Raw genomic sequence first — 17,610 nt, 5'->3', positions numbered from 1 at the left:
TTTTTTTGGAGGAAAACACCATTTGTTAATCATGTACTACGGCTGTTTCGCCACCAGTTACTTGGAGCAATGATGGATTAGATATCTCGACATATCATAGTAATGAACAATCTCAAAGTACACAACTCCTAAGGCCATTCATAGTAGATATGTCCTGCTTGGCTGATATCATTATCAGATGATAGAGAATACCTGGTACTTCAGACGGGAGCTAGTGTAACATCCATGAAGAGAAGTCGAGGTGGCGTAAAGTGCCCGGTAGAGCGCGTTCTGTTGGTGGGGTCTGGCTCGTCGCGGGGGTCTCGCCAGGTACTCAAGATTCCTTACAAAATTGGTGCCATCATAAGTCTCTCTGCTCCGTCATGGTCACGTGGTCGCGCCAGTCTCTCGCGTTGAGTGGCGCGTCTGTAGGGAAGGGAAGCTTGACAAACGCCTTCGTACCTTCCGCTAGGCATCCCACGATATTTGCTATTACTACTAATTTCCCAAACCAATCGCCAATCTTGAGCTTTAGAATCACATATAAGCTTCATGTCATAACTACGGAGTCATAGTTTTCTTTTTCTACTTATTTTTGCTCTCTTTCGTCTCTTCTTTTGCTTCTTAATAAACGGAAGATGACTTCTACCCTCTTTGAAGAATGCGCCATCGCGTTTGTCGCGAGTAATGAACTCCCTCCCAAGCTCATCGGAGAGGTTTGTTAAAGACTTTTCTTGCAGACTGCTCATGTACTGACTGTTCTGCAGCTATCGACTATCTTGGAAGACAATGGTGCTACGATCTGCGAACCCCGACGCGATGGCTCCCTGCCTGTCGAAAAAGTCACACACATCATCTCCAACACGATCGATTTCCCCCAGTTCATCGAAGCGCAGGCTTTCATGATCCCTGTTGTGACAACACAGTGGATTACCATCTCCATTGCTCGTCGAAAACAGGGCCCAATCAGACCCTTTTCACCTGACCCGAGGATGATATTCTCTGAGGTGGTCGTTACGTGCGCCGATCTACCGGAGACAGACAAAGAGAGCATTGCCGGTGCTGTGATGGCCCTGGGCGGGCAAGAATCTAAAGATGCGAACCGTTTGACTACGCATATTTGTGCATTATCAATGGATCATCCCAAGATTGAAAATGCGAGACAGAGGGGATGGAAAGGAAAGGTGGTTTTGCCACATTGGTGTGTTTTTGCGTGCGAGAAGCTTACCATACATGGCTGCTAACGTTATCTAGGTTCGATGATTGTTTCAAGCTTGGAAAGCGCATCGACGAAGGTCCATATCTACTGCCGAACCCCGAGATTCTTAAGAAGTCTCCCGAAGATGATGTGCAGATTCCAATAAACGGAAACTTGTCAGGAGCAACATCGGCGACCCCGGCGTACCTACCTTTGCCACCTGATGGTGAGGTGGTTCGCCCTCCCGTGACCGTGTTCCAGGACCGTCACGTTATGCTGTCCAAGGATTTGAACATTACCGACCGATTGTCAAAGGTGATCCAAGAAATCATCATTCATGGAGGCGGAAAAGTGGTGGACGAAGTTGATAATTGCGACATGTTCATTTGCCAGTACCGCGACGGGCCTGAGTACGTTCAAGCAGCGCAATCGTGTAAGGACGTTGGCAACTTGGCCTGGCTTTACTGGCTTATTGTGCACAATGGCTGGACATCACCTCTTCAGAGACTACTGCACTATCCTGTCCCCAAAAACGGCATCGAAGGATTTGAGAAACTGCGTATCACATTATCGAACTACGGCGGTGAAGCACGTATCTACCTGGAGAATCTCATTAAGGCGTGTGGAGCCGAGTTCACAAAGACGATGAAAGCAGAGAATACACATCTGGTCACGGCACGCGATTCTAGTGAGAAATGCAAAGCAGCGCCTGAATGGGGTATTCAGGTTGTCAATCATCTCTGGATCGAGGAGAGCTATGCCAAGTGTGAGATCACACCAATCAGCATTAAGAAGTACACGCATTTCCCTCCGCGTACCAATCTTGGGGAGATAATTGGCAAAACTTTCCTCGATGAGTCAAAATTGAGGGAGAAGTACTACCCAGGTGGCGACGAAAACCTGTCTCCGGCAGCGAAGCGAAAGCGAAAGATTCTCGAAGCTGCAGAGGAGAACGCATACCCAAGAGGGCCAGCAGAGGGTGTTGTGATTGGCCAGGTCGACAGCGAAGACGTTGAGATGGAAGACGCTCAAGAAGAGAACGAAAGACCTGCAAAGAAGAAGGCTACCACCAAGACTGCTGTGGAAACGCCTATTCGGACAAGGCATACTGGAAAGGAGAATGACACCCCTTCGGTGATCTCTACAGGCGGTCGCAGTGCCAAAGCAAAGGCACAGGCAGCTTTGCATGGTTTGAGTGATGATATTGCTCTGTATGAGAAAGAGAAGAAGAGGATGGCTAAAGGGGGGAATGCAATCTGGGGTGGTAAACGGGCCGCAGACCAAGCGGAGAAGAACAACACCAAGACCAGCACCAAGACGAAAAGTGCAACCCCAGAAGTCGAAGAGAATACGACAGCAGCCAAGCGACCCGCAAAGAAGACGAAACCATCACTTCCTGACATTACCATGCGCATTATTCTAACCGGATTTAATCGATGGGTTGGAGACAAGAACAAGGAAGCTAATGATCGAGTAAGTAGGCCCGAGCCAATATCTATATTTTCTAACATGTTTTACAGAAAAAGCTACGAGAAATGGGAATCCAAATCGTTGCGGAGGGTCAGCCCTGCGACTATCTGGCAGCGCCTAACATTGTCCGTACTGTCAAGTTTCTATGTGCTCTTGCACGTGGACCAACTGTCATCTCATCGACGTTCATCGACCAAGCCATAGAAACGAGTGATGTACCTGATGTGGATGACTTTATTCTCCAAGACGAGGAAACGGAAAAAAAGCATAACATCAAGCTCGAGAAATCGGTCGCCCGCGCAAAGGCAAATAGAGGCAAGCTACTCGTCGGCATCCCGATTTATTGCACGGAAAAGATCCGCGCTGGGCCAGACAGCTACAAAGCCATTGCCGAGGCGAACGGTGCCATTTTCAAGATCTATCGAGCGCGAAGCGGAACAACAATTCGACCAGCGACCGCCGAGGAAGAGGGTAAGCCCCCTGAGCCTGTTTATCTCCTGAGCAGCGATGCCAGAGACGAGAAATCGCTTTGGCCCAAATTTCGAGAAATGGCGTTCCAAGGCAACATGGAACCTCGGATCGTGGTACCGGATTGGTTACTCGATGTTGCGATGGCCCAACAAGTACGATTTGACGAAAAGTACAAGGTGGAACAGTTCTACGAAATGGAATAGTGTACGGATAAGTCTGGACGAGCTGTGTTGCTCGATGGCGTTTGGAGGGTTCTTGATAGCGGCGCCATTGTCGGACTGGCAGTTGGCTTTCTCCTGCGCTCATGGCTCATAAAGAGACCGGCGCATGTGTACTTTACGTAGAGATGTGAAAATGGATTAAGCGTTTTTAGAAGAATTTCACGCCTAATGAGTCGTCCTGGCCAAATATTTGCGCCTTGTTTCGTTTGACGAGGACATTGAGAGCTTTGAGTAAGACGTCCGTGTCCATGCCGTGAATATCTGTGACAATTAGTAAAGTGTATACAGACACAGCTTCGCGATTGTCATTAAACATACCATTCCCTTTTGTGCCGTCTCCTTCGACAAGCTCATAGACTGTCAGGACACTGCCCTTTTGACCTGACTCTTCAACGTAGTTCTCTACAAGCTCGGCCCATTCCTCTGGTTTTCTCCAGTACAGGAAGACGACATCGCCCGATGTACCACCTCCAACATACTCTACACGGCCATCGGTGTGCATAAAGGAGACCACATCTCGAATATCGTCGGATTGCAATCGACGATCAAGTTTGCGATTGACAAACAGATCCGAGTCGGCAGCTTCGGAGAGGGAGAGACGGAATATGCGGTTATGTCGGGCGTAGGCGAGGATGAGGTCTGCCCATTTGTTGCGCTGGGCGTGGAGTGTGGTGAGGTTTGTTTGGCGGGTGAAGAAGGCGGGGAAGTGGTATTCGCGAGGGAACGTGAATGAGGAGTCGGCAGTAGTTGTGGTAGTTGTAGCAGCCATTTTGACGAGGCTGAGATAAACGTTGGTGATGTTTGGATGTGGTGTTGAAGCTACGGGTTGCGACGATGACGTGGGAGGGGTTCTGTGGGGGCTCTAAGGTACAGGCTACAGGCCGCTAGACACGTGCATCATGGGTACCTGAGGTTCGGCCGGACAGGGCCGTTGCCCGTTTACATGAGTTACAAACAATATCTTGATCAATTCAATTCCTCTCACGATTTTGCGTCGAACCATTCTATGGAAATAGGAATGAAGCTGTTTTAATGTACTTGCTCGCTTGGATCGTGTAGCGGTCTCAGCACTGGGTTTAATTGCCGATCGAGTTATTTCTTCGTACGACTTCAAGCTCCCTCTCCACTACCAACACGAAGCGAGGAGAATGAATGGAGCCCCAGGTGAACGATATATCATATCTTGTGAATTCCGTGGAGAATGCCTGCTTGGTCACTGAATCTCCGCGTTCTCCTGGCGATTGCAACTTGAGATACTGCCGAAACACAACGTTATCTTTGTCGGGGACCAGTCAGAATCGTGATGTTGGAAAGCTGATATCCGGAGGAGGTGTATCTTTGCGGCTTATCTATTGCGGCAATTCGAAGGAGGCTCTTCTGTTGCTTCCGAGGAGAAAGGTTACTGCATGGAATAAGGGAGCTAGTGATTATTCCCGATCCCTACCTACCACTGATCCTTTACACAGAAATAGCTCGGTTGAGTATTGTGACCTGAGAGCTATCATTGACTGACGATAAAGAATCTAGAACACCAGACCTCCAGCATGTACCCATATCCTTGGGTGCTGAATCAAGATAAGCTTGGAGGATTTTCAGACTATAGTTGAGATGGATTCACCGAGACTTATATCAGTCAACAACCCACAAAAAGCTTCACCGTAGTGCGGTATGATATTAATATGGTGCAACTTCGTTAGAAACCGGATCCTCTGCTTTGAGTTAATATGAGGGTCTATCTCATATCATATCATGCCCTGAGTTTGTCGTGGTCTGCTCCGACGTACGACCTCTGGCCCAGACTATGTTTCTCCGCGGAGAACGCACTTGAAAAGAACAGCCCCTGATTGGCCCCTTGTCTACGGTACCTGTCTCCTTATCAAGATCAGCCCTGCCGAGTTGAGACGAGTACGACAAATGCGCCCACGCTGTTTGGGCAGAACAGCGGAAATGCTTGTTACGCCACAAGCGCAAGCACAGGCTTCCCGGAGATGTCTGTTCTTGATAGGGAGAAAGGAATCATGACATGAGATGGCAGCATCCATGGTAGCATGTCAAAAGGACCCTCTTTTATATCGGGTACTCTTGGACCTCGACGGTCACTTATAACCATGAGAGACCTGGCGATTCTGCCTTTGCGTGCTTCTTCTGTTTCTGAAGAACATTAATTACTATTATACCAAAATTTTCAGTATGGCTGTAACGACACAAAAACGCATTGTCGTCGTTGGACTAGGCATGGTGGGCATTGCTTTTATGTAAGTCCATATACACTAACACACTTACATATACATGATCTGACAACAACGCAGAGAAAAGCTGCTCAAATACGATGCCAAAACAAAAGAATATGCTATCACAGTGGTTGGAGAGGAACCATATCTTGCCTACAATCGAGTAGGCCTCACAACATTCTTCGAACACCGCAAAGTCGAGGACCTATACATGAACCCAGCAGAATGGGTATGTTATCTCTTAATCACATGCATTTTGATCATGCACTAACAAACCTGCAGTACACAGAATCCGAAGCATCATTAAACTGCCACATCAACACAAAAGCCACACATATCAATACCGAGGAAAAGTTTATCGAATGCGCAAATGGCGAGAGTTACCCATACGACATCCTTGTCCTCGCTACTGGCTCAGATGCTGTCCTTCCTCGCATGCTAAAAGGATGGGACTCCAACGGTGTCTTTGTATACCGAACTATTGATGACTTGAACAAGCTGATCAAGTTCTCTGACGACAAGAAAGGCACCAATGGTGTTGTCGTGGGTGGTGGCCTGCTCGGTCTGGAAGCTGCCAAAGCTATGCTGGATCTCGAGTGCTACAACAAGATCGACCTTATCGAGAAGTCCCAATGGGTTCTGAGCAGACAGGTCGACGAGACGGCCGGTAAGATGGTCGCAGACCAGGTCTCACAACTTGGCGTGAGACTCAACTTAGGCAAGGGTGTGTCCAGCTTGAAGACGGACGAGAACAACAACCTTACCGGTGTCATCTTTGACGATGAAACCGAAATCGACTGCTCCACACTATGCTTTGCTGTTGGAGTCAAGCCCAGAGATGACCTTGCGAGATCAGCTAACCTCGAGGTTGGTCAAAGAGGAGGTATTGTCGTCAACGACGACCTGAGAACAAGCATGCCCGACATCTACGCCATCGGTGAATGTGCTAGTTGGCGGGGTATGGCTTACGGTCTCATTGCCCCTGGTGTTGCGATGGCCGAAGTCGTTGCTTTCAACCTTACACAAGCCAAGCTTCACAGCCCCATGATGTTCAAGACTCCTGATATGAGCACAAAGCTCAAGCTTCTTGGAGTCAATGTTGCCAGCTTTGGTGACTGCTTCGCCGACCGCGATGGCCCCGTGACTCTTCCTCCCAGATACGCCAAGATAGTCAACGGCGACGCCAAATCCCCCAGCTCTGTCCAGGCCCTTACATACAAGGATCCTTTCTCCAACGTGTACAAGAAATACATCTTCACCAAGGATGGAAAATACCTTCTTGGTGGTATGATGATTGGCGATGTCTGCGACTATGTCAAGCTTCTGCCCATGGTCAAGTCTCAGAAGGAGCTCACGATGTCTCCCAGCGAGTTGATCCTGGGTGCTAAGAAGGAAGGCGAGGACTCAGATGACCTTGACGATGATGCCCAAGTATGTTCATGTCACAACGTCACAAAAGGTGATATCGTCAAAGTTATCAAGGATGGCACTTGTAAGGATGTCGCCAGCATCAAGAAGTGCACAAAGGCAGGCACTGGCTGTGGTGGTTGTGTGCCCCTGGTCACCACCATCTTCAACAAGACGATGGCTTCTATGGGTCAAGAGGTCACAAACTATATTTGCTCACACTTCAACTACTCGCGTGCTGACCTGTTCAACATTATCATGGTCAAGCGCCTCAAGTCTATGGACGAAGTCATGCGCGAGGCTGGAACCGATAAGAGTGCTGTTGGATGTGAGCTGTGCAAGCCTGTAGTAGCAAGCATCATGGCTTCTCTTTGGAACAGACACGTCATGGACAAGACAACACATGGTCTTCAAGAGACTAACGATCGCTTTCTGGGTAACATCCAACGAGATGGAACTTACTCTGTGGTCCCTCGTGTGTCTGGTGGTGAAATCACGCCTGACAAGCTTGTTGTTATTGGTGAGGTTGCACAGAAGTATAACCTGTACACCAAGATCACAGGTGGTCAGCGTATCGACTTGTTTGGTGCCCAGAAGCAGGACCTCCTAGACATCTGGGGTCAGCTTGTCGCTGGTGGTATGGAGTCTGGTCACGCTTATGCCAAGTCTCTACGAACTGTCAAGAGCTGTGTCGGTTCTACATGGTGTCGATTCGGTCTCAGTGACAGTGTTGGCATGGCTGTGCGCCTGGAGGAGCGATACAAGAGTATCCGAGCTCCTCACAAGATCAAGGGTGGTATCAGTGGCTGTGTGCGTGAGTGCGCTGAAGCCCAAAGCAAAGAGTACGTTACAACTTTACCCCTTTCTCGTTCAACAGTTTACTAACCATTTTACTAGTTTCGGTTTGATCGCTACGGAAAAGGGCTGGAACATCTTCGTTGGTGGTAACGGTGGTGCAAACCCTCGTCATGCCGAGCTATTGGCCAAGGACGTGCCCCCAACCGACGTTGTGACAATTCTGGACCGATATCTCATGTTCTACATGCGAACGGCCGACAAACTCCAGCGAACAGCACGCTGGATTGAGAACCTCCCCGGAGGTATCAAGTACCTTCAAGAAGTCATCCTCGAGGACAAACTTGGTATCAACGCCTCGCTTGAGGCTCAGATGGAAGAGCTTGTCGACAGTTTCTTCGACGAGTGGGCCGAGGCCATCAAGACTCCCGCCATCGCAGAGAAGTTCAAGCAGTTCGCCAACACAAATGATACAACACGCAACATGGAGCTTGAAGATGACCGTGGTCAGAAGCGACCTGCCTTCTGGCCTGCCGATGCTGCAGCAAAGGAAGATTTCCAGGGTCTCAAGGATAAGTGGTCCATGACTTCTTGGGAGCCCATCATCGAGTCGTCCTACTTTGACGGTGCGGATGAGTTGCCCAATGGTATCTCTGCTACCGTCAAGCGCGGTGACACTCAACTCGCCATCTGGCGTATCAAGGGTGTCTACTACGCTACCCAGCAAATGTGCCCTCACAAGCGTGCATTCATCCTCTCCGACGGTCTCGTCGGTCAAGAACCTCACAAGGCTGAGCAAAACGGCGACAAGGCCGCTGCAGCGCCATGGGTCTCATGTCCTCACCACAAGCGCAACTTTGACTTGGGTAACGGTGCCTGCAAGACAGACGAGTCCATGTCCATCGCCACATTCCCCACCGAGGCTCGTCCTGACGGCATGCTATACCTCAAGCTTCCTCCTGTGGACGAGCTTGACAGTGCCCTGGGAACTAAGAAGTGGATGGTCAAGAAGGGTGAAGCTGGCGAGGCACCTTTGGCTAAGCTTGATAGCAAGATCAAGTTCGTGGGCATTCGTGGTAAGAAGCCCTACGTGAAGCCTCTTGGTCAGGCGAAGATGACCACGAAGCCGATGGATCTTATGATGGCTTCCAATGGATGTGGAGGTGGTGCACCAGAGTGGTAGAAGGGTATACAGGATAAACAGAGGTTGGCATATATCATAGGGTGGCGTTTGGAGTGTTTACGACTACATGATTATTTGAATAGATATATCAAAATCCTTGAATATTAGAATGGAAGCATGTAATACGATGTTCCAAAATCCCCTTTGAGAGCAACGTGCACAATAACTTGTGAAGGTAGACAGATCATAGGGATCTACCGGTCACTATCTGATAAGGCATTCACCACGATCGACTGTTCTATGACCCCCTGGCGAAAGAACAGGAAGAAGCAGTACTGACTTACGCTGATACCATACAACAGAGATAGCTGCAGCAAAAAAATTAAACATGTAACTCCGGTACAGGGAATCGAACCCTGGGCTCCGCGGTACTGATCTCTCAGGTTATGAGAGCGCGAAATGTTAGCCACTACACCATACCGGATGAATTTTAGGCTGTTCGATGCTAAGTGAAAATGTAATTTGCTTCTGTGTAGTCTAGCCAAGATCACCGGAAGGCTGGTGAATTGTTGAAGACATATCAATCGCCTCAGTCTGGGAAACCTTTCACAGCACAAGAATATGGTGACCAAATAATGTACTTTGAATAATAATAAGGAGATGTCTTTGATGTCAAATCAACATGACGCTATTTCGCTACGATTTATCCTTAACAAGGTCCGCTGGAACTATCTGTTCCTCGCCCTGTATTTGTTTGATCGCCCCTTTTACCCGTTGCCCAGTATAACTCCGTGATAGTAGTAGCCCGGGATTTCGCCCCTTTCTAAGAAAAACAGATACCCATGTTCATACAGAAAGTCATCCAACAATGGTCAGAGACGCAGATTCAACCCGTCATGACATGATGCAAGTGGGGTTGCTAAGAAAATATCCGGCAGTGTATGTGTCGCTAATAATGAAAAAGGAAATCGCTTCTTGTCGTCTAACATCCATCGTCTTCACATTCGTCAAGGCTTCCGTAGCCAGTGTCTGAATCCATTCCCACCATACTCTTGGTGATAGTCAGGCACCGGTTTACAACCTTTTCTCGCACGTCCGAGGCAACACCACACTTCTCACCTGGAGCACCGCCTATCCATAGACGAAGGCTACCAGACAGTCGTTCGAGAGAGGAGCGGAAGGTCTCGGCAGCAGCCTTGTGCTCGTAAAGCTCCTCCATGAGCTCGAGAGCTGCGGTGCATCCGAGGAGAGACATTTGTGAGGCATTACCGCGTGTCATGATTGACTCGATCATTCGCAGACCCCGGTGGGTGCTGCCAGGGGTGCATTCGACGCGTCGGAGATGAGCAATTGCCATGGCACAGCGAAGGGCCAGTCGGAAATCGGAAGTAGAGGCTTGGAAGCTAGAATCAACAACACAGATAGAAGTGCTCAGAAGAGCGTCAACCTTTTCGTTACCCATTGACTGCAAGGCAGAGGCGATGTTAGCGCCACGGGCCTCGTCAACAAGAACAGCGCGTGCCACGATGGCTCGAGCCTGAGCGGTAGATCCAATAGGTGCGGTCTTGATAGCGAGTTCGATGTCTTCGACCTTGGTGCTCAGGGCCTCCTCATCCTTTTCCATCGTGGCGACCAAGGTTCGGTGCAGGGTTTGAGTTGACCACCAAGCAGCAACAGCATCGAGGGGGGATCCAATGGAGGTATCGTCGACGACAGCGTCCATGCCGTCCATAGGAGCGGCAACATTGTGATCGGTATCGGCATTGAAGGCAAGATTGTGTGCGCGTTGAATGACATCATCATTGAGAACTTCGTCACAGTCTTGCTCAACCAACATGGCGAGATGATCGGGCAGGTCGTCGTCATGCTGTTCGGTAGATTCGCGGTGGAGTTGAGTGAGGAGACGATTCAGTTGGCGGGCCTCGTTCCATTTGGCTCGAGCAAGCTTAGCAGCGATGATGTTGCTTGCTCCGAGGTGCAGTCGGTTTTGGCTAAGATCCCAGAGAAGAACACGGATGTGGAGTGCCTTGAGCATGAGTCTCGCGGGTGTGTCAGGAAGAGTACCAGAAGCAAGGAAAGTGAGAACAAGGCGGCTCTTGTTGATCTCGACATCACCGCCAGCCAACTGCGAGTCAAGAGCAATGCTCCAGGCCTGAACTCGGGCAGTCTCCTGCTCTTGTGTTAAACCAGTAATGGCCTGATAACCGTGGATTCCAATTGCGTTGCGAAGGCTGAGTTTGAGAGTCTTCAGAATAAGGGCTGCAGCCTCAAGGAAGAAATTGTGACGGGGGACCCAGACAGTCTGGATAGCAGTGAGCCAAGCCTGTCGACGAACATGAATCGGGGAAGCAAGTGATGGTGCAGCCTGGAGGACGCCAGCTTCGGGCTTCTTCGGCTTCTGTTGAGTTTGCGAGAAAAGTGAAGGAACAAACACCCAAAGGAATGTTCCAAGCAAAAGAATAACTCGAAGCGATGTATGGAGATGGTAGCCCCCAACGTTTAGGTCAAGGCTTGACGACGCAGCTTTGAGAAGTTGCAAAGGCACAGCATATAGGCCACGGCCTTCTGGCTTCTCATTACTGATTTCATCTTCACGAACCGCCTCCAAGATCATAAGACCAGCCAGTGAGCCAACCATAAGTTTACCGAAGTAAGGGCCGGCATTATTCCATCTATTTTGTTGCATCTGCTGCTGTTGCTGAATTTGCTGTTGTCTGATGAGCGCAGGGTTGCCGCCTCTGTATTGTTGTTGGGGGACAGGATATGGTTGACCAGCAGCCATTTGTGCTGAAATAATCCTCTTCATATCGTCAGGGACTTGAATCATACCACCAGGCTGCGCATTACCCTCTTGTGATGGCATGGACGGGTTTCCGAATTGTTGAGAATCCTGGGCATACTGAATAGGTGTGGGCGGTTGCTGAAGAGGGCTAATGGCTCCATTCATAGCACCAGCCATAAACAACTTTTCAAAAGCAGCAATTCGGGCTTGCATGGCACCATTTTCATCAAGTAGTCGGTTATTTCGCTTCTCAAGATGTCGAATATACTCTGTCGCTTTACTCAAAACCTGTTTGTCGATCAGTATTAATCACCTCATCAGAAAAGCACAACGTACGGTGGCCTTGTTTAACTTGTGAGCCGGAGTCAAACCATGAAGCTCTTCACGATCCTCAGTCGTATCCTCGCCACGGGCACTTTTGGTCATAATACGGAGACTGGGAACACTGTCCCTCAAGGCGGCGATCTTGTCGTTCAGGTTGGTTCGGTATCGCTTCTCAATCATATTGTGAGCGGTCTTCTTCACCGGTTGGTCGCCATCATCATCCTCCTCCTCGTCATCCTCAGGGTCGGCAGAAGACTTGCGCTTTCGGGACGCTTTCGAAGATCCATCGGCAGGGTCCGGCGATGAGAGGAGTCCTCTCCTGATAAGCTCGCCGTTTGCTGAGTCGGGGCTGGAGGCGCTCTTCGGAGAGTGGTATTGGAGATGAGGCGGCATGGCGATGTTGCGTAGCTTCTCCTGCAGCGCAGGAGTAAGATGGCTAATAATTGGGGGCTGAAGAGCGAGATTCTCTGGGAAATTTCCTTGGCCGAGGGAAGGATCAGAAGCGGCGTAGATGGATTCGGGGCTGAAGGTGGTTGCCGCAAGGCTGTCAATTCCGGTAGAGACTGGCAGTTGTTGAGGGTTCTGCTGATCACCAAGGTTGAAATTCCAAGAGGTCTGGTAGTTGCTTTGAGCTGGAGGAGCACTGCTGGATGGATCGTACGAGTCGTAAGGGGGCGTGCCGGTGAACTGCCATGCAGCGCCGTAGTATTGCTGCTGGGTCTGGGGGCGGGAGGAATCGTTGGGCAGGGAGGTTGAGGAGGGGTCGGATTTCACGACCGAGCCATCGTCAACAAAGCCCAGATTCGGATCTTGAAGACCATAAAGGCCGTTGGACTCTTGGTCGGCCATGTCAGAGAAGTGAGAGCCAGGCATGATGGGCCAGCACCATGCAGTAGCGATGGGCTGATTGATTGACCCAGTAATTGGGTGACCCCGAAGGAGTCGCCGTTAGAGATCGAGGCCTTTCGGGAAGACGACAACTTTGGCCGACAATGCTACCAATTGGTATAGCAAGGATCTGATGGACTGCCGACTACCTATTGCTGCAGATTGAATTGAGTCCCGCGCGTGGAATGGACTTGGCCGCGATCGCGACAGTTACAGCGCAATGCAGCGCAGCGCAGGGACAGCTACTGTAGCTATGATGCAAAGACCGTGCTGAATAAGGGTCAGTGATCAATTGACAGGCCTCTCTAGCCTATGCTAAGACGGTCGATCGGTCGGTATAGAGTCGGTGGTGAGGGCGTGCTGTAACCAGAGAGCAGTGATGGTGTCTCAATCCCTCAGTGATCGAATGATTAAGCGGGTGTTGCCGGATGTTTGACAGGTGAGAAAGGACAGTACAGGGGTTCCACAGCAAGGGAAGAGCAGCGCAGTCTGGTGATTATGGTTCGACTGGCAAGCGACGGTTGATAATTTTGCTGGTGAAAAGAACGTGCAATTTGAGCAAAGATTCGGAGGCGAGCGATGGATCCAAGGAATTCAGTTTGAGGAGAGGGCGGAAAATCGTACGATGGTAACCGGGTATCAGCCCAGTGACGCCCAGTCGAGTCCGCGCTTGGCCAAGCTCGTTCTTTTAAAGAAATACGGATACTAAGGTCAAGCGAGTGACGAATTCCCGTGGGTTCCACCTTCCATTTTGTAACCGAACACTCACTGGCTGTTGGTAGCTATAATACAGTGTGTAAAACCACTATTGATTGGGCGGCCGAGGATCTGGTCCAGCAACTGAGACACTACACGTCCCCGGAGGAGGGGGCAAAATGGAGGATTGACGGCCTGGACTATACAGTTTTAGCGATCTATCAAACACAGTACACTTGGTTACTGTCCCTCTTTTTGGTACACTTTCCTCAAGGTATCAGAAGAATCGATCCCGAGATTATAAGAGACGAAATAATTTGGTCGTTTTATGCTGGCTTAGGCGAGCACTTAGCCAACTTCATTACTGTAGTTTAAGCCTTGGAAGACGATTCTTCTGTCACCCACCCGACTTTCTGTCTCAGACAATGCTTCCCCGAAACGTACACTGTGCGCCCCGTCTAGACTCATCGGTTGTCACTAGGAACATGTCAACTTTATTGCTTCGATTGGAATGAAAGACCCTTGCCTGTCAAGAAAAGAACCAGGGGTCTGTTCTTCAAAAATCAATTACTCGATGAAATACCCAACAATTACTTTGTATCATGGAGATGAAGTCATCACTACGCGCAGATATCGATTCTATTTTCGCACTTCTTGTTATCTCCATGAGATAACTAATGTCCTACAGCACACTGTCGAGAGGAAACAATTCCGTGGCACTACTAAGCTTGTCTCGGGCCAGCCACGCGAGTCTCACGCCCATACATTCATTGCCTCGTGTGCTTGACGAAGACTTATACATTCCAGCCAGCGGTAGTCACAACCCAAGCGACGGGATCCCGGCATCGCGGATGCAGCTGAGTCTCGTTGGGCAGGTACTTGATGGCAACGGCTGCCAATAGCAAGCGAAGCCTTGTTTCTAGGAACCCGAGCTGATCTGAAAGTCAGTTCATTATATGTTTGACCTACTGTCTTGTACAACCATCGCTGCGGCAAACTGCATCTGGTTGACGGATAGCAGCATACAAATACCGAGCTGTCGAGGCCCTGCCTCGCCTACGAACCCGAGCTGAACAAGAAATGCGAGCTTTTCTTCCGTATTTTGCTTAGCTGCCGGATATTTCAGCTGCCCTACCGCTCAGCAGTGACCGCCACGGCGAACTATTCCCAGGTCGCCCCGCCGCCACGAAATGATCAAAGCGACAGTTGTTACCCGAAACCCTCGACTCCTGATCTTGTAAGGTTAGAACCAGATTACCCATATCGAAGATCAAACTTGCGTCAGTCGTTAGTTTCGACGCTTGTCGCTTTCTAATATGACATTGCATTAAATGGCTTGAATGGCTTGTTTGGTCCCCGATTAGCGACCATCGATCAGGGGAGAATAAACAACGCGTTGTATTCAGGAGAAACATTTCTACACACTGTGGGATGTATCGAAAGCCAATTCAATCTAAACCGAATCCGTATTCTGAAGGTAATAAATGTGATATACAAAAAAAGAGTTTATGCGAATAAAGTTGTTCTGGTCCTTGCGGCCGTTGCTAATAAGTCCCCGCGAGCCCGTGGGCTAGCTCTAAGCATTTCATTTGACTGAACCGGGAAGATCCGTCTCTTTCATAACCCGTGATATCTTAGGAAAACAATGCAGTGTAATACCCTGTAAATCATCTCACAAACTCCAACCGACCGGCCTGTTTCTTTTACCAAACGTCATCTGAACTCTGTACCATCTCCAGGGTCGGAGTCTTGGGCACCATACGTCTCATCCTCTTTCGGTCGTCCTTGGTAATCAGTGACGGTGTCACTGGCATGCATGGCGTGAAGGGTTGATAAGGTGAGTACGGCACGGCACCAGCTGTATGAGGAGTCATTGCTCCGCTGGGCGATAGTGGTCCCTTCCTCTCAAACACTGTCTGCTTGGTAGTGTGTGCAATGGTGTTAGGCGAGGCCAGCGCTGGCTCATAGGCACGCAAGGGCAGAGAACCACCAGTGCGGACAGCTGATGGTGCGTTGGTGCGTTGGAAGGTCTGACCAGGCTTGGGCGATGCAGGGAGAGATGGGAGAGTCCCGGACGGGAATCTTGCACCAGGCTTGGGAGAAGATGGCAGACCGACAAGCGGTACCTGGGAGTGCTCCGAGGTGGCGGACTCAGGATCACGCTCTGAAGGAGCATATGATACTTGTCGATGGTGGCCAGGAGGAGGCAGTTGGTTTCCGATACGCTCATCAATACTCAAGACACTTTCGGGTGAGATATCCGGGGTCGGGAGAGACGAATGGGCCTTGGCCGGGAAAGCTGGAGATCCGTATGGGGCCTGGTTGGTGGGGACCGGAGGCGGAGCGGCCGGAGCATATTGTCGGGGAGGAATTGCATTCATCTCTTGGTATTCCTGTCGAGGAAATTCACCAGTCTGGGGAGTCATGAGAGGTGATGAAATACTCATGCCCTTGACCGCCTTCTTCTTGGGAGACCGGAGCGCTGAGAGGAATGAAGAGGTCCTTGACTGGGTCTTTTCCTCACGAGAGGCCGAAAGGTTGAGGGTTGCCGGCTTGCTCTTCTCCCGCTTCGAGGGCGAAGATGTCGAAGACTTCAGAGACAGAGCTGATCCAGAGGCCGAAGGTCGTGGTTGGTGGTGAGCAGTGGGAGGAAGAGGAACCTCATATACAACTCCTCTCTTCTTTGCATCCTCATGCTCAAGCACGTGCTTGTACATGTCTTCAAGCTGGGATTGAGCCATGACTCTGTCTACTGCGACAACGCGAGGGTCCACGAAAGGGTTTGTGCCAGGTGCTCCGATGCTCGAGTTTGGTGACGGGTGAATATACGGATTACCACCTTCGTGAAAATCCGGAAGGCCTGGCTTGAAGAATTCGGGGTCGGTGATGATATTCAGAGATGTAGGCGCTACTGGCGGAAAGTCGGGGCTGACAATGTCTTTGCGGACAGCGAAGTCGGCGTCGTCGATTCCAGCTGATATATGTTCACGACGCTTCTTGGATAGAGCAAGCAATGTTATGGCGACCAGCACCAATGAGACGGCGTATGCTCCAACAATACCACCGATCTGAGCGGGAAGATATGTTGTATCTACAGGTCCTGGTAAAGGCCTGTCTGTGTCCCGGGTTTCGAGCACCGAGGATAGAAGAGGACCAGGTTGAGCACTTGCAAAGAGTGACAGATGTAGTAGCAGGCCGGGCAATAGAGACAAGCGAGCACCTTCAAGAAGCATCGTGGGAAACGAGGTCGAAGGCGAGACACTTATTCTTTATGGAGGAGCCAGCTTGTGCGATGTGACCTCCTGAACACAATGAGACGAAACACTAGGAGAAGAACATCATGCACGGAAGAGGGAACTTGCGGTCTCAACGAGGTATATAGCGGGCTGGGTCATGATCGTCCATCACCATGCGTTAGCCGCTGGACTATCCAGGGCTGGATGCTGAGTCGCTGGAGGAGCAACGCCAGTCCTCTGGAAGTGGTCGAATCGCAGACGCACGCATGAGGAGGCGCCCGAGAATAGCTCAATACCCTTGGTGATGGCAACAGTGGTTGCAGGCGATATGTGAGGGTCGAAGTGTGACGAGGCCATCTACAAGACGTGATTGGATGGGTAACCGCTGGGCGATATAGTGTGCTAGCGATTGATTGGTGTTGAGCTACCACCACCAACCACCGATATCCACATATCTCGATTGATAATTGGTTCGAGAATCCAATATGCCGGGATACTGAACACTGCAGCGTTTTTTATCTTCTCTTTTAAAGCTTTTCTATGGTTGTCGTTTCTGGCATTAAAGGGTTCCGAGTGGGGCGGGGCGATCCATGCTAGTTGAGTGAATGTGAGGGCCTTCATCATCACCAAGAGGGGTCAAACTTCACGTTCCTGAATCTGCACATCGTTACTGACCAGTGATAGGTGAAACCCGTTGATCTATCACTCAGCTAACGGCATAGGCGAAGCCGTTAGGGTTGCTTTGAGGCCCAATTGTGCGTGTTGCCTGCGTCTTCCATGCTGTCGGGC

The 17,610-nt window shown here is 50.1% G+C and overlaps 5 protein-coding genes across 5 annotated transcripts; 2 read left to right on the top strand and 3 right to left on the bottom strand.

Annotated features, from left to right (window-relative positions):
* Window positions 1-617: 617 nt before the first annotated feature.
* On the top strand, window positions 618-3,321 carry FIESC28_09181 (uncharacterized protein; the record flags this gene model as incomplete). The annotated part of the gene is made up of 4 exons (XM_031163318.1): window positions 618-695; window positions 747-1,180; window positions 1,234-2,650; window positions 2,698-3,321. 4 exons carry the CDS (start codon window positions 618-620, stop codon window positions 3,319-3,321), a joined length of 2,553 nt encoding a protein of 850 aa, XP_031012631.1.
* Window positions 3,322-3,487: 166 nt separating this feature from the next.
* Window positions 3,488-4,108, bottom strand: FIESC28_09180 (uncharacterized protein; the record flags this gene model as incomplete). The annotated part of the gene is made up of 2 exons (XM_031163317.1): window positions 3,488-3,600; window positions 3,658-4,108. 2 exons carry the CDS (start codon window positions 4,106-4,108, stop codon window positions 3,488-3,490), a joined length of 564 nt encoding a protein of 187 aa, XP_031012630.1.
* A 1,421-nt stretch (window positions 4,109-5,529) lies between these two features.
* FIESC28_09179 (uncharacterized protein) lies at window positions 5,530-8,955 on the top strand (the record flags this gene model as incomplete). Its single annotated transcript, XM_031163316.1, has 4 exons — window positions 5,530-5,594; window positions 5,649-5,799; window positions 5,853-7,819; window positions 7,875-8,955. 4 exons carry the CDS (start codon window positions 5,530-5,532, stop codon window positions 8,953-8,955), a joined length of 3,264 nt encoding a protein of 1,087 aa, XP_031012629.1.
* A 922-nt stretch (window positions 8,956-9,877) lies between these two features.
* Window positions 9,878-12,874, bottom strand: FIESC28_09178 (uncharacterized protein; the record flags this gene model as incomplete). The annotated part of the gene is made up of 2 exons (XM_031163315.1): window positions 9,878-11,965; window positions 12,014-12,874. 2 exons carry the CDS (start codon window positions 12,872-12,874, stop codon window positions 9,878-9,880), a joined length of 2,949 nt encoding a protein of 982 aa, XP_031012628.1.
* Window positions 12,875-15,288: 2,414 nt separating this feature from the next.
* On the bottom strand, window positions 15,289-16,818 carry FIESC28_09177 (uncharacterized protein; the record flags this gene model as incomplete). Its single annotated transcript, XM_031163314.1, has 1 exon — window positions 15,289-16,818. One exon carries the CDS (start codon window positions 16,816-16,818, stop codon window positions 15,289-15,291), a length of 1,530 nt encoding a protein of 509 aa, XP_031012627.1.
* Between the last annotated feature and the right edge of the window lie 792 nt (window positions 16,819-17,610).

The sequence above is a fragment of the Fusarium coffeatum genome (genome assembly GCF_003316985.1).
Source record: "Fusarium coffeatum strain FIESC_28 chromosome Unknown BRIP53273_contig_230, whole genome shotgun sequence".
NCBI lineage: Eukaryota > Fungi > Ascomycota > Sordariomycetes > Hypocreales > Nectriaceae > Fusarium > Fusarium coffeatum.
Note: the sequence above shows the minus strand (reverse complement) of the source record. Positions and strands in the feature narration are given on the sequence as shown.